Genomic DNA, 27,010 nt, shown 5'->3' with positions numbered 1-27,010 from the left:
TATTCCCGTTATGTATGTGTGCGCGCGCATTTTTTAAAAAAAATGCAATCAAGGTGCACTTCAGCCGCGGCCGCTGAGGACTTTGGCGGAAGTCCTAATAATGCCGACTCGAGATGTAAATAATTTTGCATTCAATAGTGGATTGCTCCCATGCTAAGTGGAGTTAGAGTTGCCGCTTTAAATCGTGCATTTATTTACAGTGACTTACCGAACAGAGATATGGAGGTCTTACCACTGTCAACTGCCCCCCCCCCATCTATTTCTCAAAGATATTACAGAGCAAACGAACAGATCCCATTAGAAAAGAATGCGCTGTGACGTCATAGCCATGACTTCCTCTTTCCTCCCTCCCTCTCCCAGTGGAATATAGACTCTTCCTCCGCCCCTTCTCTTAATCTCCCCTTTCAGTGGAAGGAAAATGGAACGCCCTCCCTCTGATTGGTGGCGCTGCGGAGCGGACGCCTTCTCGCTGCCTTCTGATTGGGCTCCAAGGGCAGCCAATGGGGAGGCGGGGTGGCGCTTGTTGGGGAGGCGAGCCGAGTCCTTCCCGGCCCCGCCCGAGCTCGGCTTGGTGGGTGGTCCCGGCGCCAGGCCCTTCTCCGCGGGGGGGGGGTGTGCGGCGCATGCGCAAATCAAGGCGGCGGCGCGAGGGAGACCGTTGGGGAGGCAGGCGCCCCTCCCCCGCAAGACCGTCTCCGCTGAGGCGAAGGAAGGAGGCGCCGAAGCGGCCATGAAGGTGCGACCCGGGGAGGGGGGGCAGGTTTGAGGGACACCCTGAAAAGTGGGGAGGGGGGAGTGAAGGTGGGGAGGCAGGCAGGTGGGGTGTCTTTTTTTGAGGGAAGGGGGGTTGTCTTCCATTTTGGAGGGGGCAGCCAGGGAAGAGGCGGGGCTGGCCAGGGGCGGAGTCTTTTCTTGAAGGCGACGAAGTAACGGTAACAGCCCCCCCCCCGCGCTCGCCTGTCAATGGGGGGGGGGTTAAAAGGGCGCCTTGCTGCCCCCCGGGAGGAGGGGGTGGAGGCCCCTTGATCCGGCACAATCCCGGGAGTCCTGGGGCGCCTCCAGAAGACTTTGACAGCGCACTCCCACGGCATGTTTACTCGGGTGTCGGTGACAACATAATCCAGATCTTTGGCCTCCGTTTGGCTCGGGATAGAATGGAAGTGTGTGCCTTTATGGGGTAAAGTCAGGCAGCTGGAGCTTTCCAGCGCCTGCAGAGACCCCCCCCCCCAGGAGACACACACAAGCAGGCGCAGAGAAGGAAGTCTCTCTGGGCTGTATCCACCAGGGCTGGTTTTTTCTTCAATGTTTTTGCCTGAGGAAGTCATTCTTGGAGGAGACACATAATAAACTGACTTCAATTAGCTGCGGCTTACTTAACTCCACTGATTTCAGTGGGTCTGTCCTGTGTACAGCGTAGCACAGATCTGCACCATCAGGACTGGATTACTGCAGTGCATTCTGTGTGGGGCTTCCCTTGTGCTTGAGCCGGAAGCTGCAGTGAGTGCAGAATGCTGCCGCACAATTGCTGACGGGACGGAGGCATACCTCACCTGTGCTCTGCATTGGTTGCCGATTTGCTACTTGGCCAAGGTCAAGGTGTTCCTATTAGCATATAAAGCCCTTAGCAGCTTGGGACTGGTTTACCTAAGAGATCGCCTTACCCAACATGTGCCCACTTGACTGCTTCAGTAGGTGGAATTGACACTACTATGGGTGACATATAATACTTGTTCCACATTTGTAAAGACCTTGTTAGTATGGCAGCACCTACACTTTGGAACTTGCTGCCTATTGAGATCAAGCAGGCAGCTTCACTGCTCTCTTTGGCACCTGCTAGAAACATTATCGCCTATGTAGTTGTTTAGAAAATTGAGGTAATTTTGATCTGCTTTAGTATTTTAACTTTAAAGTATGGTTGTGATTTTTTCTAAATTTTACTGGTTTATGTTTTGTAAACACTTGAGGGTTTTTTTTTTACAATCAAGTAGTATATAAATGTTATGAAACAAATAAAATTTAAAAGCACATTTGCCACACATCTAAATCACATGGACTTCCTTTGAAGAATCCTGGGAACTGAAATACAATTTACAACACCCTTAACAAGCTACAGTTTCCAGAATTATTTAGAGGGGGGATAATGGGTGTTGGATATGTTTTATTTGTATGGTGTGGATCAATGTAAGCAATTCCCCAGATGGCAGGTGCATTTGTGACTTGCGCAGGTCCAACTGCGACTCTCTGGAGATCTCTAGATGCCAGGATGGGGACTGATATCTCCATCTGACTGGCCCCTCCAGCTTTCTTAAGCAGATAAGCACGAGAACTTATGTATTTCATTTATATCCCACCTTTTTCTCCAAGGAGTACACAGTTCAGCCCCATCTTATTTAATCCCAACAATGACCCTGTGAGGTAGGTTAAGAGGCTGTGACTAGCCCAAGGTCACCTCATGAGCTACATAACTGAGTGGCAACCATAGCCTAGGTTTAAGGTGCCGTTTGGCAATTAGCTTATATATTTGAGTTTCAGACACTGGTGTGGATCTGCCCAGATCTGAGCTTACTCCCAGGTTAGGTAGTTACAGAATTGTAGCCTCATTTTACTGGGTTTAGTGGGGTTTACTCCCAGATGAGTGTCTGTGTGCAGAATTGCTACCCATTTACTGGGAAGTATGTGTGTAGGATTCCAGCCTTTGCCAGGCTGGTGTTTTGAATTAGCACCAGGTTGGCACAGGCCAACGTAGGCTATGCATGTTTAGTTGGAAGTAGTAAATCAATGGTTTTGGTGGGGTTTATTCCCAAGGAAGTGCATGTGTAGGAATGCAGTCTTGTTGTGACAGAATGGGTTGTGGACCAGAACTCACTTCATCCCACACAGGAAGTTTTCTCCTCAGATATATTTTTAGCACCTCTTTATACTCTGCCTTTTTTCTAAAAAAAATGCAAGGTGTACATAAGATCAGCATAATGGAGAAAGATAATGCAATCTGTGATTTCTTATTAATCTAAAAAAGCAAAAAACAACCTTAATAAGCAAAGCCAGTTTAAAATAGCAGCAGAAAACAAGATAAAATCAAGGTTCTAGAAAACCCACTCATATAAATGTAATAAGTATCCTGTGTGTGTAGCATATGATATATACACACAAGGGCTGCCCAACTGATTAAAGAAATCAGAGAGTGCATGTTTACTTGGGAGTAAATACCACTGAACACAACATTACTTTTGAGTAAACACACCAGATTTCACTGTTAACCAAATAATCAAATATGTATTTGCTGATCAAGTAAGTATGAATAAATGTGCATGTGAATATAACAGTGTTTAAATAAGCCCAAAAAAGTTAGTGGCTTGCTGGAATCCAGCAGAGGAGGGAATGAGAATTCCATCTGTTCCCTCCTGTGTGCAGGAAAAAGAGGAGCACTCTTCTTTAAAGTGCCACCTGCCTGTCACCGTTTTTAATAATTTCTGTACTAGTAAAATCAACAACTTAAAAAAGGACTGCCAAATGAATTGTGGTATGTTCTTATTTGATCAAATATTCTTAATTATTAACCAGTTTAAATGTTGCAGCCCTAACACATGCATAACACCGAGGTGGAGAGAGAAACTAAACAGTGCGCCAAAGTGCCACTTCAAGGTGCTATACAACTCTGTTACATTTGTTGTAAAAGTTAAAATAGGGTGGGCTGGCTGAACTCGAGGGAAGGAGTGGGTGGAATTGTTATTTATAAACTGTTGTACATGTAATAAACAGAATGCTCCTCTTCTGACTCTCTGTTCACAGGTGTCTGTTGGTGAGAGCTGTGTGCATCTTTTCTGTTTGTTTTGAGCCCAGTTCAAGGTGTTTCTTTTGACCTTAAAAGCCCTATAATATCTTGCCCCTGAGCAGCTTTAGAAGCACCTTTCCCATATAATATTTACCCACCTAGTGTGTTAGGATCTGCCCATGAAGCCAAGGTCCCGGTTATGTTTCCTAGCCCAATAAGTGTGTTATCTCTGAGGAGCAGAGCTTTTTCTGTGTTGGCACCAGAGCTGTGGAGCGTAGTCTTTCTCTTAGCAAAGGGAAGTACTTTTCCCCCTGCTGTGTGATTTCCTGTTTTGCTGTTGTGTTAATGTACTATTTATTTAAGGTAGTTATATACTATACCATTTTTCAGGGGGACCTCATAAAGCAGTTTACATAAGATCATTGCAATAATAACTATCAATTAATACATTAGAATAAAATGGAAAAGGAAATTTGTTTGGAAGAATCTATTACTGCTTTTTCTTGGGGCCAAATGATTTTGCAGGTGCTGTGGGGGTGGCAACTGGAGGAGGAAAGCGCCCCCCCAAAAAAACCTGGCAGTTGGATGATAGAATCATAGAATCTTAGAGTTGGAAGGGATCCCAAGAGTCATCTAGTCCAACTGCATGCAATGCAGGAATCTCAGCTAAAGCATCCATGACAGATGGCCATCCAACCTATGTTTAAAACCTCAAAGGAAGGAGAGTCCACCACCTCTCGTTGCAGTCTGTTCCACTGCTGAACAGCTCTTACTGTTCCTAAACATCTTGGTGCCAACTAAGTGCATGCACCAGGTGGTGATGAGAACAAAACTTGAGAGTTTTCTTGAATCCTGCAGGGGTAGTGCTTACGCTCCATGTTACACATGTAGTTTTTCACCTCTGGGTTTTTTGCAGAGTTATTCACCTTCATTAGCATTGCTCTGTAGAGCCAAGAGGCATTGATTGTGTTGTTTAATCATAATGTTTTTGCATGAAGACAGGTCTAATCCAGATTTGGTGCCAGAGGTGAATAGCTGCTCTGGATTAACAGAAGAACATAGGAATGTGCTTCCATTTAAGTGATTTTTGCAAGAGATAAAGGCCTTCCAGTACCTTCCAGTACCTGAGTCAGACTTCAATGCAAATATTAATGAATTGATATAAGATAATTTTATAGCTATACCCATCTCAAAAAGAGAAAAACTTGTTGGTGGACAACCAGCATCAGAGTCTTAGGAATTTGGACTTTAATCTGTAGATAATTACAGTCCTGCTCACTAAGGAGGTTGCAGCAGAAGAATATCTCATCTCTACCTCCTTTCCTCTTTCAATTTCTGTTGATTCCTGGTAGCCTATAGGCACCTTCTCCCAGTTTTTTAATATTGGGCAAAATATAAGTATGTGGAGTTGGTGGAACTTGGATGTCCCAAAGGCTTGCCTGATTAACATTCTATCAACCCCTTTTAAATTTGGCTTAAGTATACGTAAGAGAAATTATCTAAATCTTGCCAGAGGGCAGGAGAACACTGAGTCCTTGGGTAACTCTTGAGGGCGGCTCACCTAAAGCCCGTCTTTGGAATTTAATCCCATTTGCCCTGTCCTGTGTAGCTTGTTTTTAAGCTTCCTGCAGCTTTTGATGTAACAGTGCTGCGTCTCCTTTACAGGTTTCTTAAGAAGCCTGACAAGATCTTTCATTTTTGCTTTCACTTTTTAAGAAAAGTTTCCAATGGTATACAACATCACAGTTTAGAAGAAGTATGTAAAATCCAGTAAAATATGTACAGACATTATACAATTGGCTATTATAGCAACTAGGATAAAGAGCCACACCTCAGCAAATGGGTTTCTGATAAAAATGCCTTCATGGAATTGCTGGGTTCCTGGTTGCTCTTGTGCTGTGCCCACCAGCCTATGTGCACTGCTCTTTAAGATTATGTCAGTACATAATAAGACCCCACTTAGCCATGATTTGATCATGGATGAAGGTGCTGATTTGGCATGTGCTTCTGAGACATGGTTGTGTGAACTGGGAATTGTTCTGATCCAGATGCTCAGTACAGCATTAGCACAGACTGCAGGACACGTTACTGTGGTCCATAGGACTTCCATCTCTACCAGGAAACTCTTATGACTTGGAACTGGCTTTGAAGACCTTCAGTTGGTGTTGGGCCAAGGAGACAATAAACTAGGGTTGTTGCTACTGTACTATCCATCTTGCTGCCCAGCTGCTACCCATGTGCCATTTCTGGCACTGTGGAACCCGTGGCAACCTTGGTGTACCAAGTAATAACTGGTGATGAAATAGACTGGATGATGGCTGGAGTGCATGCAGCAAATGACCAAGCACAACAGCATAATTGTGGCTGCTGTGTGGTGTTGAGCACTGTGAAGAAGGCCCACTTCTCTGTCTCCATCGCATCTTGAAGTAGCTGCCCAGTTGAGCTTTTTGTATTATCCGGGGCTTGTTAATATCTATAGGGAATGGAATTTTAGACTCTTTGGAAGCCCACAGTGACTTGTTTGCAAGGCACTTGAGCACCTCTACAGCAGTTTTGTTGCTACATTAGCGTTCACTGCACTTTACTGTAAAATGTCCAGTGGAAGTTATCAAAACCCATTGCTTTGTGACAACTACCTCCCGATTGCAAATCCCCTTTTTGAGAAAGGTGATTGAGAGGGTTGTGGTGCAACAGTTGTAAGTACAGTGGTACCTCAGTTCTCGAATGTAATCTGTTCTGGAAAACCATTCGATTTCCAAAATGTTCAAATACCGAGGCGCAAAGGGCTGGCTGCAAGTTCAATTGGAAAAATGGAAAAACATGCAGCAGAAGCCATTTGACTTCCGAGGCATGTTTGAAAACGGAAGCAAGTACTTCTGGGTTTTTGGCGTTTGAAAACCAAAATGTTTGGTTTCTGAGACACTCGAAAACTGAGGTACCACTGTACCACAAGTTTATAGTTTGAGGATCCATCTATGTTGGTAGAGGCACAGCTGACTTCAGTGGTTAGAAGTGCAGTTTACCAGCTTTGACTACTGATGTCTGTATGTTGATAATCTTTGGCTTGCATTATTGCAATGTGCTCTATATAGGGCTACAGTTATAGTACAAGTTTTTCATAGAATTTATGTTACAGTATTCTGTGTATTCATTTGGCACATGTTCTTGTCATTGTATTGGGAGGGCTAATCCTGGCCTTTGGAAAGTATAAGATTCCAATACATTTGCATCAAACTACCACAAAAATTTGGTGCTTTTAACTAAAATAAAATAAAAATTAAGTGAACTGTGCAAGAGTTATAATGTGTTCAGTTTAACTAAATACCTTGCTCTGTCAAAGGGACCTCATCTCAAAACACTTGGATATAGTCAGGTTCTTTCTCCTTGGCTATAAGTCATGATCTGTATTAATTCTGTTTGAATTCTACTGCTTTGGCTCAGAAATAAGAAAAGAGCCCAAACTTAAATGTGATTAATTTAAATCTCTTTTCTAAATCTCACAATCTTTCGGGAGGTAACAGTTCACTTGGTTTAGTGTGTGTGCTTGCGTGTGCATTTACGCAATATTAAGATAAGTTTTTTATTCCTGGGATCATAGCTAGGAAAATAATATAAAATGTTTAGGTTTCTGGCATTTTTATAGCCTTGTAAAATTACATAGCTGAGGTAGCTGAAACATCACTCTTTTCCTACCTGTCAAAAATGTCCACCACCACACTTACTCTTTCATTTTGTTGTGTCTACCCATGGATTGTGATGCAGCTTATTTTGATGTGGTCTTGTTGGAAGAGTTTATTTAAACTCACACAATGGTTTGTAGTATAGGCAATACCAGTTCAGGGCCCAATCCATGAATAGTGTTTTCTTGTGCAAACCTCACTTCAGCAGATGGGTACTACTTATAGCAAGTATATGCTCAGCTGTAACCTACCTGCATTTCATAGGATGCATTTCCAACCAATTATGCCCTCAGTCTTAAATGTTGCCTTGGAAAGTGCTGGGCTGTTTGAGTTACATTGGAATGGTTAACTGAACACATCCTTCAAGACAATAACTACTGTGTGTAAAATAAAAAATAAAAGTCTAGGAAGAAACAGGAAGTTGGTTGCCTGACTTGCTGTGTCTTTTTTTTCGGGTTTATATGCTGGCAGTTTTTACACACATTTTCTTTTGCTAAAATAGTTATTACCGTATTTTTCGCTCTATAACACGCACCTGACCATAACACGCACGTAATTTTTAGAGGAGGAAAACAAGAAAAAAATATTCTAAACGAAACAGTGGATGTATGATTTTTGTGGTTCATGCTGTGGCCACAGACACGTGATCTGACGGTGAGTTTGGGGTAGCCCAATGCAAAAATCCTGAGAATCCATGTGGATCCATGCTTTGTAACCATGTTTTTGCGCCATTGCGGCCCCATGAAACAGTGGGTGCGTGTGTGTTTTTTGGTGCTGGCTGCAGCCATGGACATGCTATGTGATCTGATGGTGAATTTGGGGTGACCCAGTGCAAAAATCCTGAGGATCCATGTGGATCCGTGCTTTGTAACCACGTTTTAAGTGGGGAGGGAAGGAAAAGCACTCAAGGGACAAGGAACACGCGTGGGGTGGGTGGAGAAGGAGCTTTTCGGTGAGCTAAGTGGGGAGGAGGGAGGGAAAGAGCACTGTTGCTTTAAAGGTATACATAAGGTATTTGCCCTGTGCCTGGGGTTTTTTTCCATTTAACAGTTTGCCGCCTCTTCCTTCCGCTCCTTGTTTTGAGGCAGAATAGATTTGAGCAAGTGAGGAGGACTTGGATTGCAGGGGATTCGCCATTAGCTGTGTAAAAGCGCTCCTGCTTGCAGCCTTCTACTTTGTTTGTACACGTGGCTACTGGTATCAGGTTCAGTTTGAGAGATAAGCAGCCACCAGCAGCAATAGAATGGAGCACAAAAAAGCGGTAAGGGCACTAGGACCCAGACAATGCTCAAATCTATCCTGCCTGAAAACAAGCTGCAGAAGTAAAAAAGCACACTCCAGCTCCCGTCCCCAGCGGATCAGCTGAGGGGGGGGGGATTTGCATAGTTTTCCCCTCTCCCTCATCCCTTGCCTTCCCCAGCCTTTTTTTTTTACTTCCTGGTTTTCACTGCGTTCGTGGCTCAGAGCTCGAGGTTGGGTTTTTTTTTGCTGCTGGTTGCTTAATCTTTTCCCTTCCCAATCCAACCCCTCCTGTGCCCTGCCGTCCCTCTGCAGCCTCATTGCTCCGTTTAGAGCAAACGTTGCTCCGTTTAGAGAGAGACCTTTGCTAGCTGAGGCTGCAGCAGCTGTTGCTGACTATGCAACGCTTTTAAAAGCGCCTGCTGGCGTTTAACCGCCTGCCTCCTTCCGGCTCGCTATGGCTCCCGTCTGTCCCTCCTCCCGTGTAAGCGGCTGCTTCCCGCTTTGCTGCCATGGCTCTCCTTCACTCCCTCCTCCCCGGCTCCTCCGTAGGTTGCTTTAAAGCAAGCAAAGCGGGACAGACGCTTTGCTTGACTGACGGCAGCCAGGGCTCCAGTCCAGTGCATTCGCTCCATAACACGCACAGGCATTTCCCCTTACTTTCTAGGAGCAAAAAAGTGCGTGTTATAGAGCGAAAAATACGGTAGCTTAAATACTCTATTCTGATCTTGAAAACTCCGCTTATGTAAATGTTGCTGAGAAGAGCATGGTGCTTCTTAGCAGAATGCCAGATGCTGTTTTAGATGGGATTTTAGCCCTTTTGACATCAAATGTGATCCATCAAGTGATGCTGTCCCCTGGAATCAGTTTGGTACCCAGGGCTCAAGAATTGTGCAAGCACCATTCATTTTTTGCTTTTCTCAGTGAAATCAGTCTCAGTCATCTCTAGTCTAGATGTCTAGCAGAGAAAGAGGCTGTTCCTTGAAATGTAAGCTGAGTGCTTAATGGGACACACAAATGAGACTATGCATTCTGAAAGACGGGCACAGTTCAATCGAAGAGAGGAGGTTTAGATGAAGGAATAATGAGAATGGTCCAGGAACCTTGATTTTTTGTTTTTATCTGTTTTTTTATCTGTAAACTGCTTTTGAGTCCCATCAGGGGGAAAGGCAGTGTATGTATGTACGTACGTCCATCCGTCTCTCTCTCTCTCTCTCCCTTCAGAAAAGCTGTATTACCTGGCACACAATTAATCAAATGATCAAAACTTAATTTGGTAAAGTTCTCCAATTCATTTAGATTTTTTTAAAAATCTGCTTCGTAGTTGATATTATGTTGGGTCAAAAAAAGTAGCCCATAACTTTCTCACTGCTGGTTCCTATAAAACTATCCTCTAGTAACAAACTTAACTACTGTCTAATTTAAAAGTCCTCTGATTGACCTTCTAGAAAATTCATAAGTGAATAAAGGAATATATTTTTATGTGAATTGTATGATAAGAAATCATATTGGATATAGCACACAATGTTTTTGACCTGGCGTGATGCACCACCACAAATATGGTCATTTGTTACAGTTTAGGGGTCATATGTTCTGTGGGCATACCATATTTTTCCGTGTATAAGACAAAGTTTTTTTATTAAAAAGCAATGCTAAAAATTTGGGGTCTTGCTGCCTCGAGCAGAAGATTGTCAGCGGCGTTGGGGTGTGTGTGTGTGAATGGTTGTTGTGGCCAGGTCTGCTGGTGATTGGCTGCTGTGGCAATCGGGTGTGTGATTGTCGGCTGCTGGCGGTGAGCGGGCATACAATTAGTGGCTTCATGGATGAGTGCGATTGGCAGCGTCGGGTGAGCGATTGTCGGCAATCCCCCCCCCCAAAAAAGCTCAACAACTCTGGGCAATCTTCCCCCATTTCCTCAATTTTGAGTCCCCCAAAATAGGGGTCGTCTTATACACAGGGGCGAGTTATACACGGAAAAATAAGGTAGTTTGAAATCTAAACAAAGATGAGCTTTATCACCGAACCATAGCTTTATGTAGCTTTCTTGAACTTTTGAAGTGAGAAGTGCAGGTTATAAATTATAGATAGGATTATGAGGACAAGGGAACAAAGGTGGTGTGCATTTTTCTTAAAATAAAAAAGGAAAAGATGGTTTTGATAGTTGCTAGTTTTGCTGTCTAGGTGTTGCTGTACTAGTCTCTCTCAATTTGTGCAGTGGGACTGAAACAGGTTTTCTCCTTTTCCTACATCTATCATGACAATTGTTCAGTTGCCAACATTCTGGAAATTGTGTACTGTGCTCCTAGAATGATTGCTACAGAAACAAAACAAAGTACTTCTTCCAGAATGCTTTCTGCAGAGCTGGGGCCCTTCTGAAAATAGGCTTCCTGTGCAACAAATATGCAGTTTTTGCTGTTTTGTTAAGGGGGATCCTAATTCCTTTCCTCAAGGTAGCCTATCCGTAGCAGGGACACTCCTTGTTTTCTTCTTTGGTTATGTGGCTCTCATGATGTTAGCACTACCACAAGTTTAGCACTGAGAGAGGCATGTTTGTTTTCCTTATGGTCAGGAGAGGCTCCTAAATTCAGGAGAATTACTAGCTGACCACGTTGGCTTGTGTTTGTGTCTTACAGGCGGGAGCGACATCCATGTGGGCTTCCTGTTGTGGGTTGTTGAATGAAGTCATGGGGACAGGAGCTGTTCGTGGCCAACAACCTGGATTTGGGGGTGGAGCAAATCCCTTTAGATTTGCACCAAGTACAGACTTCACCGTGTATACCTCTTCAGCAGCAGGGGGATCTAATCTAGTCTGTAAATCTTGTGGCCTCACATTCTCTGTGTTCAGAAAAAGGGTGAGTATATAGCACTTTCTGTCACTTGAGGGCTGTATGTCTCTGCCTTCCCCCACCCCCAGTCTTTGGCCCAAAAAGCCTATTGCTGGACAGGGGCAAGGAAAGAAGTCCAGCTCAGCTTGTAGTATACATTGTAAATCCCAATATTTCTGTGTTCTGATTCTGCTTGATGTATTTGTGGGTTTCTTAAAGTGTATGTAAATAGTGCTTGGAGGAAAGAAGATGTCTGGGTACTGGTGACAATTGTGTTAACGTTGTTCTGGCTTGTTTCTCCTCTGTGTGTGCACTTAGCATGTCTGTTGTGAGTGCAAGAAGGATTTCTGCTCCATGTGTTCAGTCTTGCAAGAGACCCTCCGAAGATGCTCCACATGTCAGTTGTTGCAGGAGACAGCATTCCAGCGTCCGCAGCTAATGCGTTTGAAAGTCAAAGATTTGCGCCAGTACCTGATACTTCGAAATATCCCTACAGATACTTGTCGAGAAAAGGAAGACTTGGTAGATCTTGTACTGTGCCATCATGGATTGGCTTCTGAAGAGGATACAGACACTAGCAGCTTGTATTCAGCACGATCACAGACTTCTAGTTTTTCTACACATCCTATTTCTCTGTCAGGTTCTGTATCATCCTCTCAGGGAGACTTCGCACATAGGCATGAGAGCACAGGAAATGAATTACAGATACAGGTATGGTAGTGTTTATTGGGTGGGGCAGTTGGGCTCTTTCTGCCCCTCTGTACCCTAGGGTGGAATGGGGGTGGAGCTTGGCCTGGAAGCTGATCCTCTGGCTCTGCATCTTAATTACAGTACAGATAGCAAAATGCATCCATGTGTTTTTCTCTTGCTGGCAGAGGAGGTGTTGGTAATCTGGAGGAGAGAAAGAGGAATTGTAGCAGTCAGTTTCTGTAGTTCCAGAAATTAGGACAGGGTATCAACTATTGTTATGTTTATTGTTCTCAGCAGGCTGTGATGCAACCTAATATCAACATAGCACCTAAATGCCTTTATTTGAATGTTTGCTCCCATTCTATCTTAAGACTAAGATCAGAGGCGGATTTGAATATTGAACTTATCAATGACAAATCCCTGCTTAAAACATGTTTGTTTTGTACAAAGTTCTCTCTTTAATCTTTTTAGCTAACTGTTGATTTTAATTATCTTTTGAATGTTTTTAATTGTCTTGTATTGATAATCCTAAATGTTGTATTCTTTTTGTAAATCGCTTTGAGGTTTTCTTGCAATCAGGTGGTATATATACTTTATATATACATGCTTTCCTTTGTGCAAAGTGGTCTCTGTGCTGAATTCACAAGCCCATAAGACTTGCATCTTCCCACTCCCAAATTTCCTGGCCCTTCAGCGGTGCTGGGAACAACAGCCTCCACTTGTGGCGAACCTCCTGAAATGACAGAATGATGCACTGGAGCCCACGAAAGTGCTTCCTTGTCTGTGGCACTATGCATGTATGCCACCAAGGACAATCAGATCCAGCTAATGTTTACTAGGAAATCATGATGGGTGACACACAGCTTTCTGCCAGGTTCCCCTGCTACTCGTGCTTATCCATCTCATCTCCAACCCATCCCTGAACAAGTCACTAGAGAGGGCTTCACTCTTTCTCTGCTATTCCACATAGGTAGTAAGTAGTAAGTAAACAAAAAATGTAACTCAGCAATCTCGAAAGCAACACGATGGCCAGAAACAATTACAGTATAGAAAACTTTATGGAATAATGCAAAACATCAAAACTATCACACTGAAGTCTCTGAAAGCCCTTGAATAAGTCACAGTGCCAGACTTTACCCAGCGGAGATCAAGCTTGTAAAGCTTTGCATAATCGGCAAATGTCCAACTTTGATGTCCAATTCTGAACTCTGCTGAACAGTGTTTCCGGATGGCAACTACTGTTTTGTTCAGTTCATCAGCCTATTAGTTCAACAAAAACTTGTAAGTAGAAAGATGTGTAATTTCTTCATTAACCAATTTTTTTTAGAATTGATATAATATACATGAAACTGAAAGATACTCTGGAACAGTACTCATATGAGTGTTTGTTGAACTAATTGGCTGATGAAGAACTGAACGAAACAGTAGTTGTCATCCGGAAACACTGGTCAGAGTTCAGAGTTTGGACATCAAGAATTGGACATTTGCTGATCATACAGAGCTTCACAGCTTGCTCTCCGCCGCGTAAAGTCTGGCACCGTGACTTATTCAAGGGCTTTCAGAGACTTCAGTTTGATAGTTTTGATGTTTTGTGTTATTCCATAAAGTTTTCTATACTGTAATTGTTTCTGGCCATCGTGTTGCTTTCCACATAGGTAGTCAGAATACAGATAGAAAAGAAGGGAGGAATGAGGCTTGCCATTGACTGTGGCACAAGATGGCAAACAAACCTGTTGAAGCCCTGCCTGTCAAGAGCTAGCCAGAAAGGAACTGTTAAGAGTGCTGTCCCACTCTAGGAAGGACATTTTTCTAATTTACAAAGTCCTACCTAGTGGAGCAATTGGCAAGATCCCTTCCTCTGCTACCGGAAAATCAGTGGCACTGCCAACAGCCAACTCTTTTCTCCCCTGCCCCTGTGCTGCTTTAACATCTAGCCTAGATGAAAAATTTGGAGAATCGAAAAGCTTGCATGCTATTTGGGAATCTTTTGTTAAAGGTATTGCCCTAATATGGATTTTGCCTCTACTCTTGTGGGTGTAGGGACAAAGTGAGAGACTCTTGGCAAACCTTGGTGAAGAGGAGGAAAATGCAGAGCAGGTAAGAAGTGAATCACCCGGTGAAATTTAGGTCTTGCAGTCACTAAAAAAAAGAGAATGAACTTCCTAATTTGATATAGCAATACAAGATTCGTAAATGAAAATTCTTAAAATAATTTAAGACTTGGAAACATTCTAAAACAAATGCATATTTAATGTGTGCCAGGCCTCCCCTTCCCCATTAGGCAAACAGAGTTAATGCCACCTGCTTCTTTGCTAATATATGTCTTATGAATTTTAGACCCCAGGGCAGTCCAGGAAGCGTGCAAGAGCCTCACTATCTGATATTTCAAGCCTGGATGATATTGAAGGGCTAAATGTTCGCCAGCTGAAGGAAATACTTGCTCGCAACTTTGTCAACTACTCGGGATGCTGTGAAAAATGGGAGCTGGTGGAAAAAGTGAGCAGGCTCTACAGGGAGAATGAAGCAAATCACAGGACTTGTAGGTGTACTTATTCTCTACTTGTTTGGGGGTGGGCATGTTGCATATTGTTACAGCCCTCTTTGCCCTTCATCTTAGGAGCTGCCCTGATGTTTTGTTAATGCAAAAAATGGACCATCGGTGTAGAACTACAGTTCCACACTGCTTTAAAGTTGCAGTTATAATATTCCTTCTTTGTCTAGCATAAACAAGTCTGCACTAAAGCAGCTTGGCTTAATATTCTTTGTGTGGGGTTACTAATTGAAAAGACCTATGTCATGGCATGCCTCCCTCTCTAACATGGGTTCTGTTGGTTCTTGGCAGTGGGGGAGAAACCTCAACTGAACGATGAGGACGACAACCTCTGCAGGATCTGCATGGACGCAGTGATTGATTGCGTGCTTTTGGAGTGCGGCCACATGGTCACCTGCACGAAATGCGGCAAGCGAATGAGCGAATGTCCCATCTGCCGACAGTATGTTGTAAGAGCCGTGCACGTCTTCAAGTCATGAATGTGGGAGACCAAAACCAGAGGCTTCTCAGTGCGCTTTCTCTGGGGGTGAGGCACAGACCACGGTAGTCGTGTCTGGATGCCCCATGGTAGGCCTCAGTTCCAATAATTCATAGCATCCTGAACAGAAGCTTAGGAGCTTGACCAATGTACTTCTGCTCAGGCAGACAGATGCCTTGTTAAGGATAGAGCTGTGTTACCTGGATAAAACCAGAAACTGGTTGACTCTAACATGCAGCAGCAAATCTAGCATTACTCATTGCTCTCTTCTGAAGAATATAGCACGTTACCCAGTGGAAGGGCCAGGAAGTAGGGTGCTGCCTTTCTAGCAAACAGCAGGAGTGATGATGCCCAAGTGCATTTAAAAGTAAGTGTACCATCCCAAGGAATAGTTAGCTGCAGTCTTTTAAATGTTAAATGAAATGCAAGTGGGCCCTCAAATGTACCACTCACACCCATCTCAAGCAGACAGATTGGTGAATGTTTCTTATTCAGGCAATGTGCCTCTAGTCCCAATTCCACATGTACCCAATGAAGCGCAGTAGCCTTAATCATAGTACTTAAAGCTATCCTACCCCATACTTGCTTCTAAGGTGACCCATTCAGTTTTGATTATTCATAAGTTCTAACATGTTAGAAATTTCCTACAGTGAAATGAGTATGGAGTAACAGAACAGCCAAGTAGAAAGGTTTCTTCAGAGAAAACAAATCCTTAATAGGAATCATGGCTTCCTTTGTTCAGAAGCACTACCAAGTTTACTGAACAGCTATTTCAGTGTTTTTCTTGCAGAATACCTTCATTCCAGTTTCCTAGAAGACATAGCTAAAGCATATCTGGTGGAAAGGAGTATAGAAATGTGAAGCTTCAGCTCTAGGATCAGGTTGAAATGGTGCAGAGAGAAAGAAACACATATTCCCATCATTGGGGTTGCACAGTACTAAATACTTTACTATTAGAACCTTACTGAATTTGAGCTGTGAGGGGAAAAAACCTGAAACATGGCAATATTTTGATAAAAGTCTTTATCCTCTTCCTAAAGTCCTGCCTCACCTCTGTAGGAAGAATGGCAATCCTGTCAATCTGGCCCAGAATGTCTTAACAAGGAGTTAAAAGTTCCTTCATTGCACAGTAGGCAGGTATTGCTGTTTTGCTTCTCAAAAGCAGATAGTGTAAAGCTTGTGCGCACAAGAGTAAATTTTAATGTTTGTGGGAACTAAGTAACTGGGAAGGCTCTGAGACTGAGCGGGATGGAGTACCATTCAGTCTCCAGCCAAGACAGAATGTATGACTTTCATACTTTTATTTTTCAGAAGGGAGCAAGATAATATGGCTTTATTTTTAGAAAGATCTTTTTTAAAGATAAGGTGCAGAAAATCAGCTGATCAAGTCCTTGTTCAGGGAGTACATACATAAAGAGAATGTAGCATACCCCTAACATTCTGAACAATGGCTGTTGACTTAATAAAACATTTTGTTATCTGGCATTGACTTTTTTCTTTCTCTCCTGGCTGAAGCAGCCCATGGGATTGGGGAGCCAGGAAGTCCAAGCTCCTAAACTGAGGGGTGTGTGGGTGTCTTTAGCAGATAGAAAGCTATACATCCATTGAAGGAAGGAATCCCAGTCAGTATTACTACAAGGCAGACATGAGTTGCATATCAACCAGAGAACTAGGTCACCTTCCTGTAGTCAGATGTACAAAAAGTCATTTTGGTAAAAAATTAAATCCAGGAATGTTCAGAGCTGCCTGTTGGGCACTGTTCTCTTAAAATACCCCACCGAGCTGACTAGCAGGCCTGTTGTCATAGCTGCTAGGCCAGACTAGCCTCCAGTTGCCAGCCCAAGGCAGAAGTGGCATTAAGGGTGTGATTCTCTCTTGCCCCAGCAGCACAAGCAGTTTCCTACTCAATACCCAACTTGAACATAATGCACAGGTCACCTCTCCATTTTTGTACAATCATTTATACAAATTCAACAGAGGTAAAACTGTATCGGGAAGGAAGGTTGGGGGTTTTCACCACCACTTTACAACAATGGCACTTATCAATACTGAAATCCCCCCCTTTCGTGACAATCAGAAATTAACCAGGTTAAATATGGACAACAAGAACTCAAACCCTGAAACTGTTTGATTTTAAGTCATATAAATGGACTTTTTACAGCAAGTATGAGAGTATTTTAATGCCTTCCCGTATGCACAGCTGTAATTGGAAGTTTCAGTCGAGAAAATGTGTTTTTTTTATACAGGGAAAAACTTGGCAACTTGTTTGTTCTTAATCTGTATTTTACACCTCCTTTTCTCCACAACATGCTTACAGTGTTATACAAAGCAGTATATAAAACTTCCATTAAACATGCTTTTTCATTTCAACGGATTAACCTACTCCCCCCTCCCCCATCCCAATTGGGGTATAACTCTCAGCAGGTAATTTAAGTGGTAAGAAGTTCAAATTCTCTTCCATCTCAAGATAAAACTTGGCAATCTGAAACCAATGACCAAACACTTGCAATGCATTCAGTAACTCTGCATAAATAACTTTTTAAAACAAATTTGTACAAAAATAGTTCTGCATAACGTTGGATGTAACAAAAAAGTTCAAAAGGCAGAAAAACAGGTAATGGCCCACCTTAATAACCCCAGAATTAACATTGCTTTTGACATTTTCAAAAATGCTTTAAAAATTTACACATGCTCCAGCTGTGGTATATAAATAGGTGTTCCTCAGTGTTCCTTCTAGGCATGAATCCTTTGCTGTCACCAGAGGAAGGTATGTAAAGAGCCTGGGCAAAGTGTCAAAAGATCCCATCCAGGCTAGAACGCTTTGTAGGTGGTTTCAACACCACGTGTTCCTGTACAGTCCAAACAGTTCCCCAACTTGGCATATTCCACATCTCCCAACTGAAAATAAAATTCCTTCTGTGGTCTCCTGGAGTCCTTTTTTCAGCTCCTGGTTATTTACAAACTCGCCCCAGTAAACACTAACTCAACTTCTGCAGCAGTTTCTCTTCCACTTGACTAAACTGAATGCTCACAGACATCTCTGCGATGAACTGCTCACAACCTTCCTTGGTCACTTGCTTGCAGTACCTCAGATCAATCCGGCAGATGCTCCCGCACCGCTTGAAATAGGAGAGACACTGGTCTGTCACCTTATTGCAGTCTGTCGGGGAGACAAAAAATAGGAGGAAGGTTGGCTTAGGAGAGCCATTCTTAAACTCTTAAGAGACCTTTGCTAGGGCTATGAAGCTTAGATGTGTTTTTGCATGGGCTGCAACTGAATAATCCAATCACAGCTACTGCAGAAGCCCTCTGAGGAGGCTACCTGTTGCATCCATATGGATTACAATTGTACCTCGGCTCCCGAATGCCGTGGGAGTCGAGAGTTCTGGCTCCCAAATGATCGAAAACTGGAAGTGGTTGTTCCGGTTTTCGAACATTCTTTTGCAAGCCAAATGTCTGACTGGGCTTCCTGCAGCCAATCAGAAGTTGCGCTTTGGAAGTCAAACGGACTTCCGGAATGGATTCTGTTTGACTTCAGAGGTACGACTGTACTACTTTGGCTTTGCTGCCTCTTCTAAATCAGGAGCCACATTCAGAACAGCAGATAGATAGATAGATAGATAGATAGATAGATAAAAACATGAAGCAATGCGGAGGGGAGAGAGTGAAGGAAAGGTAGTCTTACTTGGAACACTCGCCTCCCACTTTATAAGGCTCAAAGGTGCTTACAAAAGTTTTCCACAAAATACCTCACACACTGTCTGCTACCAGAAACATCTCCCTTTGATGGCAGGATTATTGGGTGGCATTTCCTGTCCTCATTCTGTGGCCCTTAAGTCAGAAAAGGTGTCTCAGCTATCTGAAATTACGTGCTAAGGGCCCACAACAAAGGAACTGAAGGAAACAAGGCATTTTCCACCCTATTCTTATCTGTGGCTCTGCTTCCACTACAGAGAAAGGTGTATAGCAAGGTATGCCAAATGTTGCTGGATCCCAACTCCCAAAAATCAAAGCAATGAAAATAATGCACTGGGTACAAGAAAATGAGAGAGGTCGTCCACTGCACAAAATAGGTTTGCTGTGGTTGCTAATACCCAACAGACTTTGGAAAATGGCCTCCAGTCTCCCTCATCCCCTTGTTCCAACAAAAAGGAATTGCCCCTGAAGGATTCCCATCTCCCCTTAATAAAGGTTGAATGTTAGCAGAAGCACAAACTTCTTGGGCACTTTGAAAACTTCTTGTCTCATTTTCTTGGATTCCCATTCTCGCCATCCATGACCACAGGCCATGCTGACATCAGGTGGGTCATGTATTCTCCAGCGATGGTGTAAAGGAAGCACCAGATTGAGGTGGTGCTGGGACTGCATGTGGAGCTGAACATCAAATGATGAGTGGGCTGTTCTGCTCTTTAAGGCAGCATTTCAACCTTCATCACAGGGCCCTTAAAATTAGGCAGCTGAATCTGACCTGTCCGTTAGCACCCCTCCACCCCCAATCTCATACCTTGCAAAATAACTTCTGTTAGCGAGTCCCGTGTGGTGGTTCCCACAGCTGTTAGCAGGTTAATAGACTGATCTGTCATGTGGTTGCAGTAACTGAGGTTGAGCTTGGACAGTAGAGGCATGTGCCGGATAATCAAACGCAGGGAAGCGTCAGTGATGTCCAAGCCAGACAGGCACAGCTCTGTGATGTGGCGCAGCTTGCTCCGGTTGTCAATTTGGCCTATACAAGAAGCGAGGACCCGGGGGGGGGAAGGAGAGAGAAATGTTTATTTTTGTAATTAAATGGTCTAACTACTGAATACATCAGGCTGAGCTATATGAGATTACAAATTCCTAAAATACAATGGAAGTAGAGGCATTTCCAAAAAGTCCCTAGACTTCCAAATGAGAAAACTGCATGTAGACATCTGCCCCGAATAGAGATGTTTGAAAAATGGGTTTTTATAAGTGGGTACATAAAATTGAATTTTACACAGGAACATAATACACACGCAATCAGTAGAACTGGTATAGCTAAAAAGCAACCCTAGAATTCTCAGGAAACATTTGAATCCTGCACCTAACCCACTACCACATTTATGGTTTTTCTTCTGCGTGTTGGCCCAAATACAAAGGAAAGGAAGAGGATATACCTGGCCTGTTGTCAGTTGGTGGTGACAAAAGATCTCTCATTTGTGCATCTTTTAAGCCTTCCACCCACTGTGCATCCAGTGTTCGGAGGAGTGGACAACTAGAACTGCAGAGAGCAGACACTGCAATCCACGAGCACCCTGACAATAGCAGATCTCGGAGACCTAGGGAAGAGAAAGGGAAGTGAGCACACATCACACTGAGCAAATATTTCTTTGGGGAGTGCAGGGGGAGGAGGGGAGGCATTCTAGTTTTACAGTAAGAGGTTGAAAAGTTTCCTGCTTAACACAACCAACAGGATGACAAGCAGCAATGAAGAACCTGTGCCGCTTTAGATGCTGTTGGACTACGACTTCCATCAACTTAAACCACAGGCCATGCTGGCTGATGGAAGCTCGAGTCCAAGAATATCTGGAGGGCCACAGGCTCACCAGGCTCTGCTTTCAAAAGTATTCCTAGTGCCTTTCTCCAGAGAGCAATAAACTAACAGCTGAAATAATATTGCAGGTGAACATAAATAATGGCCAAGCTTAGAGGCAGGTCGTTAGGACACTAAAATGTCGTTCTTGTACAAAACACATACAACTTCCCGAGTTTATCGAAAGGAACAAATGTAGGCCTCGTCGTGAGCCAAGAAGCTTCCTACTCCTGCCTGGATCTGCCACAACATTTCGTGTGCAGCCTGTTGTACCAGGGCCAGACTGTAGCCACTCAGGAACCCAGACAGTATTACTATCTGAAACATTAAAAGCAGTTAACTGGGCTCTGAGTCTGCGATGTCCATCTCTGGGCCTCAGCAAGGTAGAGAAGAGAATAGTGTTCATTTAGGCCTCTTTCCCGCAAAAGGTAGGAGATGTGATGTGACTCCCTCAGCACATTGTAGTCACTGCAGACCTACCTGGGAGCCTGTTGATGAGCCAGCTCAGCTGCTTTTTCGATATGTTTGTCCCACTTAAATCAAGTGTGACCGGCTGCCTCCTAATAATACCGCTGAGCATGAGAGGGGTGATGGATTTACAGTGGTTTAGGTCTATTTTGGTCCACAGTCTTTTATCACAGCACCTAAGCAGATCAGGAAGAAGGTTTCATAAGAAAGCTGGTCCGGCACTTGGGACAAAGAGACCTACACAATTTCTTTAAAAACCTCAAACAAAACCAGGGGAAATGAGAAGCCTACAACGAGCAGCTCGGGTTTTGCATCAGAAAAAAAGTTTATAAATAGGATGAGAATTTTTCAAAATGCTGATGTGGATACAGATACCTGGACTTCCTTGAACATGTGGTAAACACCTAACACACGGGCTGGGAGCTTGTGGCCTTCCAGATTTTGTTGGACTCCCAAGTCCTATTGGACACAGTCAATATGCTTAATAGTCAAGGGCAGTGCTTTTTCTGGGGGTACGCATACCCCTAAACATTTTGTGAATCTATGTTTGGCCTCATTGAGGGGCAGTATTTCAATATGAGTAGGAAAATGAGAGTACCCCTAAACATTTTTTTAATTTTTTATTTGGGGGGGGGAAAGCACTGGTTAAGGACAGTGCGAAAGGTGGTCCAGCAAAATCTAGAGGGTCACAGGCTCCCTATCATGGACCTTGCATGAATGGAGCCCATGATATCTTCGGGGATACCTGGATAATTATTTCAACGTTCCAGAAACTGAATCACACTGGATTTTAAGAAATAAGTGAGCAGAAAGTTAATTCCCTGGAACACCCAACCAAACCCTCTCCAAAGCCATTATCAGTGTCCATCAAACTCAGATATTAGAAATATGACCACAGCATCTCACCTGCACCTTTTAAAAGAAATCAAGATGTCTAGAGGTTATTGTATTTTAGTCTTCTGTTGGAAGCTGCCCAGAGTGGCTGGGGAAACCCAGCCAGATGGGTGGGGTATAAATAATAAATTATTATTATTAGAAACCCCCCTTTTATGAAACAAAGCCAAGATTTACAGGATTCTGCAGGTGGCACTGGAATCTTTTCTTGAGTTTTATTTTCCCAAATGTCATGGCCCTGGCAATCCTGCTCTCTAGAACTTGTTCCCTTCCCACTACCAAGACGCAAACACCTCCGCTGCCCCTTACCATCTGTTCCAGGTCTTGCAAACCCTCATGCAGAGACACAGTTCGCTGTGGCTGAGGTAGCTGAAGACAGCCATCCAGACTTCCCTTTGCATGACGTGGGCCTCCCCATCATCCAGCGGGAGCGAGTCTGGGGGCGGGCTGATGGGGGGCGGCCGGATGACGTGACGTTCCATCTGAATGCACTTGGGGGGCGAGAGGGAGCGGGGAGGCCGGGCAGCTGCCCGGGGGGTGCTGCTCCGGAGGCTGGACAAGAGCTGGTGCCGGAGTTCTCGGGGGGTTCCATTCAAGCCTTTGCTGAAGCGGTGAGGCCGCTCGGGGCACAGCACCCGCTTGGGCTCCTCGTTCTCACTCTCCGGCTCAGACTTGATGGGCTGGTGATTCTCATTGGCAAGGCTGTTCTCCGTCTTCTGGATCTCCTGGTTGAGCTCTTTGCTCAGCTCCTTGCTCAGCTCCTTGTTTGGGAGGCGGGTTTTCCGCCGGATCTTGAACTTCTTCTTATCTCGGGACTCTGCGCCCTCTGAGCTTGGCCCCGCCGTGGGGGAGCTGGAGCGAGACTGGTCACTCTCCTTGCTTTTGGGAGGTTCCTCTGGGAGGTCCTCCTCAGGCTCCTGCTTGAACCGCCGGACTGGCTTAACCAGGGCAGCTCGGTCATCTGTGGCCTTCCACGATCGCCTCTGGAAAGGGAAGGTTCTGGCTTAGTACACAGGCAATGGGGACCCCTCAAGCCTATAGACTAAAACTGCTTTCAAGGGGTCCTTGTACAGGGGCAACTGTAGCTTTGTGAAGAAAGCTTGGGCCCTTAAAAAGATCACCTGCTCTTCCAACAAAAAGCCCTCAGAATTTTAGTTTGGTATTATACAGCCCAAGCTTTTACAGCTCCGCCAACATTAAGTCAGTGGTGCAGGTGGGCCTTGAGATTCTCAAGAAATTCCCTCAACTATAAATGTCATCCAAAACATGGTCTAAGTAGATGTGAAGGAAGGACACACAACAAATTAGTTATATGATGGGCATTCTGCATCCAAATCACAATTTTCTAACTCAGGTTGACGTTTTACCATAGGCCTGCGAGGTTTTCACAGAGGCAGAGTAAAACAGCAGGGCTGCTCTTCTTTTTCGCAGGGAGGGGGACTGAATTTCATTGCTAACCATATCTCCATGCTGCAAGAACCAATAATTAATCAAACCTAAGATTCCAGGTGTGTAGGCAGAGCTGCAGAAGACACACCAGATGTCCCCACTCCCCAATTTAAGATTCAAAATAGAATAGCCACAGCAAGTCATTGGATAGGTGAGTGAAGTAATGGAAGAAATCTACACCATTTAATGTAGTACCTTTTTCCTGAACAGCTTCTCTTCTTTGCCTAGTTTTAACTGTGGTCAGAAAGGGATTGTGGGGTGGGAGAGAGCAAAGAGACAAGACTTAGTATAGACAACTTAGCTAACACACACACACAGTACGTAACATTTCTGTATGACGTTTCAGCGACCAAGGACTGCAATCCTGTACACCAATGAACTACTTAATTCCCATAAAATCCAAGGGGATTTAGGTAACCTGCAGGAAGAACTGCAGTCCAAGGGTTTTACAATTCAGGTGTAAAATACATGATTTACTGTATTTATTTCTTAGAATACAGATTTTAAAAATTAAACAGCTGAAAATATTGGATAGTATGAACATCAACATCTACAGTGTAAATGGAAGGAGATAATGAAGCTGACTATAAGCCTGTGGGCAAGGCTTCTTTTTTGAATTGTGTAAACCCGCTTGTTAGTTAAGACACTTAAAATCACCACTGGCTTGCTCAAGGCTACCTCAGGAGTTTTCAGGCAAGGTGACATTTGAACGGAGAGCTTCCTAGATCACAAATCTTTGCCACTCAGTTGCACCAGGACCCGGTATTTAGGAATGGTTAAAAAATGATGTTAATGGAACGGGAAACATTTATGAGAGCTCCAAGGATGGGATGGTGGAGGGAGATGGAGAGGATGGATGGTATCCTCTGATCTCTTGTGAAATCCTCAAAGCAGGATGTAGGGAAGGGCTTTTTCACCTTGCCGTGTCCACAGAACACCCAGGAAAAATACGCTAAAAAATGTGTGACCTTGCCAGCCCCAAAGATGCACATTGAGTTGGGACTGCACAGGGCACCTTCAAAGGAAGAAAACTGCTACTAGGAAGGAAGGGAAAGAGGGAGATTCACAGCACCAGTCTGAAAAGACCCTTAAGTGCCACCTAGTGGCTGAGACAGGAAAGGAGGTTTGTTTTAGGAATGGGCTGTAATCTTAGCAATGCAGGAAGCTATTGCATCCCAGGTCAGTGTTGCCTACACTGACTGGCAATGCCTCTTTGGGGTCCCTTTCCCACCACTTGTTATTTGATTATTTCTTTTCTTCTAAACTGGAGATGCTGAGTACTGAACCTTGGACCTTTCGAATGCAATACCTGCTCTCTAACACAGACCTAAGGTCCCTCTTCACTCTCTGTCTTCCAAAGAACATCATGAAGTAGAAGTTTATCATCTGGGGGCCTCCCTAATTCTAGAAACTGAATGGATCGTTAGCAACAGCCACAGTCTTTCCTGCTTTCCCCTGAAGCACAAGGGAGCAGGTACTGCATAGTTTGTTTTTAAAGAGTAGTTACTTTTTTAAAACGTATTACCATTCATACAGCATCTCCCCAACATCTATGTATAAATATTAGTATCATGTAGAGCAGAGCTATAAATGAGATGCAACTGCCTTTTAAACAATGATGATAAAATAGTTAAAGTAAGGAGGGAAAGGGTAGAGGTCAAATAATTATTAGCAATAGTGGTTAACCATTGGATCCTAAGCATGTCTGCTGAGAAGCAAGTTGAAAGGTAAGCATCCCAGGGTTGCAGCCCAAGAGGCTGGAGCACTGAATCAGAAGAACCTGGCTGGTCTCCTTGCCTCTGCCGTGGCCTTCAGAAAGCCACTCTGCCTAACGGCCCGACTTCTGCAACATGGAGAATACTGATCTACCTTACAGGGCTGTTGTAGGTACTGCAGCAAGGTAGCATCAGTGAAGCACTCATGCGTTTGAATGCTCAAAGACGGAGCCTTATTATGGCTTTTGCTGCAGCACTTTGGATTGCCATCTCAAGACACCGGCCTGACGGCAACGTCCCACAAGCAGGTTTGTCGGTTCCGACATGTCACACAACAGCTGGTGTTGATCCACGTAGGTGGGCAAGCAGGCTGGGAGCATTTCCACCAGGCTTCACTCACAAGGCCACTTCCCACCTCTAAGGTCTCCCAAAGAGGCCCAATACGCCCCCCCCCCCCCGAGAACACATACCCGCTTCCTCATGGCAGGCTCTTGGGGCTTCTCAAATTTCCGTTTCCGCCGTGGGTGGACTTCCTCAGACTTTCTCCTCAAAAGAGGGTCAACAGGAGACTTCTTGGGATGGTCATCGGACTTCTTCCGAGGGGGCTCCTCGCACTCGACTTTCCGCTTGGTGGCGTCTGGGACAACCTCTTTGTTGTCTCGGTTGATCTTCTGCTCTTTCAGCAGAGAGCCGGGCAGGTTTGACGCGTACTTGAACCCTGGTCCGCGCTTTTGCTTGTACGCCAGAGAGACACAAGCACACAAGCAAACTTTATATCTTATGCTTTTGCGTCGTGGCTTATAGGTCGTAACGTGGGCTTTCTGGAAAATGGGAGGGGGCAAACCTCTGACCCTCCAGATGTGGACGGAAGTTGCTGGTCAGCACTATCTTCCCACCCTGCCTCTAGAAAGTGATTTCACTTAGTAAACAAAGCTTTAAAAATACTGCTGGCATCCACACCCAGTGAAATTTACTGGAATACTTGTAAAGACTTTAGAGGCAAAAGCAAAAGGATAGTTCAGCTGAAAAATATTAATTATGACTGAAACGGCCAAGTTCACCAAATACTGTATTTGCAATTGGCAGCCATTTACTGTCACTAATGATATTATGAAACACAAAATTTCCACCCTGCACCACAGCTTATAAGTGGCAGCAGAAATTCAACCCATTGATTCCTTCCCAAGGTCCTGTGCCCACATTATTATAGTCAGGGAATCTTGTCAGCTCTCTCTAGAGTTATGTTCAGTGATTCCCTTTTTCTGTACTCAAGCCAGAGCTAAAGGGCCAGCAACAGTTGGCTCCACCCGCTAGCTCCTGCCCTCAAGGGTTGAGGGGGAAGGACACATTAAGAGTGCAATACAGCACAATCACATCTTACACACATTTAATTTGTGCAATTTCAATCTTGCACAGTTGAATTTGCACAGATTAAAACCACGCAACACTTTCCTGGTATGAAATGAGCTTTCAAGCTCTCTGCCTTGCTTACAAAGAAAGGCCCACTCAGGGCACCAGCTGTGAGAAGGGTTAGGATGCTCGCACGGGGCAGTTCAAGTATATGAGGAACCCTTGGAACTGATCCCCTGAATAAGATGAAACTGCAGTTATATATAAAACTCTACAGGGGAAGTTAAAGCTACAGGGTTGGGATTCGTAAAGGGTTAAAGAGACACACCCTGCGCCTCCTTTCCCCTT

General features: G+C 44.2%; 3 protein-coding genes across 9 annotated transcripts in view; 2 read left to right on the top strand and 1 right to left on the bottom strand.

Annotated features, from left to right (window-relative positions):
• The window catches only part of LOC310751270 (vomeronasal type-2 receptor 26-like), a 249,162-nt gene that overhangs the window by 156,494 nt on the left and 65,658 nt on the right, over window positions 1–27,010 (top strand). The gene's annotated exons all lie outside the window — the stretch shown is intronic.
• Window positions 497–16,720, top strand: RNF34 (ring finger protein 34). 2 transcript variants are annotated; one of them, XR_014542429.1, is made up of 7 exons: window positions 504–736; window positions 11,325–11,543; window positions 11,835–12,227; window positions 14,247–14,303; window positions 14,544–14,745; window positions 15,049–15,989; window positions 16,026–16,720. XR_014542429.1 is itself a non-coding variant. In XM_083590339.1 (6 exons), the coding sequence occupies exons 1-6, from the start codon at window positions 731–733 to the stop codon at window positions 15,234–15,236; spliced, it is 1,065 nt and encodes a 354-aa protein (XP_083446465.1). In that variant the 5' UTR covers window positions 497–730; the 3' UTR covers window positions 15,237–16,720. The 2 variants fall into 2 exon arrangements, 1 of the variants encoding a protein (XP_083446465.1); XM_083590339.1 differs by having other exon boundaries at window positions 497–736; window positions 15,049–16,720.
• The window catches only part of KDM2B (lysine demethylase 2B), an 83,829-nt gene continuing 73,999 nt past the window's right edge, over window positions 17,181–27,010 (bottom strand). For 4 of the 6 annotated variants that reach the window (XM_083589755.1, XM_083589758.1, XM_083589757.1 and 1 more), the window contains 7 exons: window positions 25,783–26,055; window positions 23,793–23,831; window positions 22,458–23,131; window positions 21,267–21,430; window positions 20,371–20,532; window positions 19,740–19,958; window positions 17,181–18,395 (listed from right to left, as the gene is read on the bottom strand). In XM_083589755.1, coding sequence (XP_083445881.1) covers window positions 18,214–18,395; window positions 19,740–19,958; window positions 20,371–20,532; window positions 21,267–21,430; window positions 22,458–23,131; window positions 23,793–23,831; window positions 25,783–26,055 — 1,713 coding nt within the window. In that variant the 3' untranslated portion in view covers window positions 17,181–18,213. The remainder of the gene's footprint in view (window positions 18,396–19,739; window positions 19,959–20,370; window positions 20,533–21,266; window positions 21,431–22,457; window positions 23,132–23,792; window positions 23,832–25,782; window positions 26,056–27,010) is intronic. The other 2 variants (XM_083589759.1, XM_083589756.1) reach the window with 1 other exon arrangement.

The sequence above is a fragment of the Podarcis filfolensis genome (assembly GCF_964270895.1).
Source record: "Podarcis filfolensis genome assembly, chromosome: 16".
Lineage (NCBI taxonomy): Eukaryota > Metazoa > Chordata > Lepidosauria > Squamata > Lacertidae > Podarcis > Podarcis filfolensis.
The sequence above is the reverse complement of the archived record's forward strand: the minus strand, read 5'-3'. Positions and strand labels throughout refer to the sequence as shown.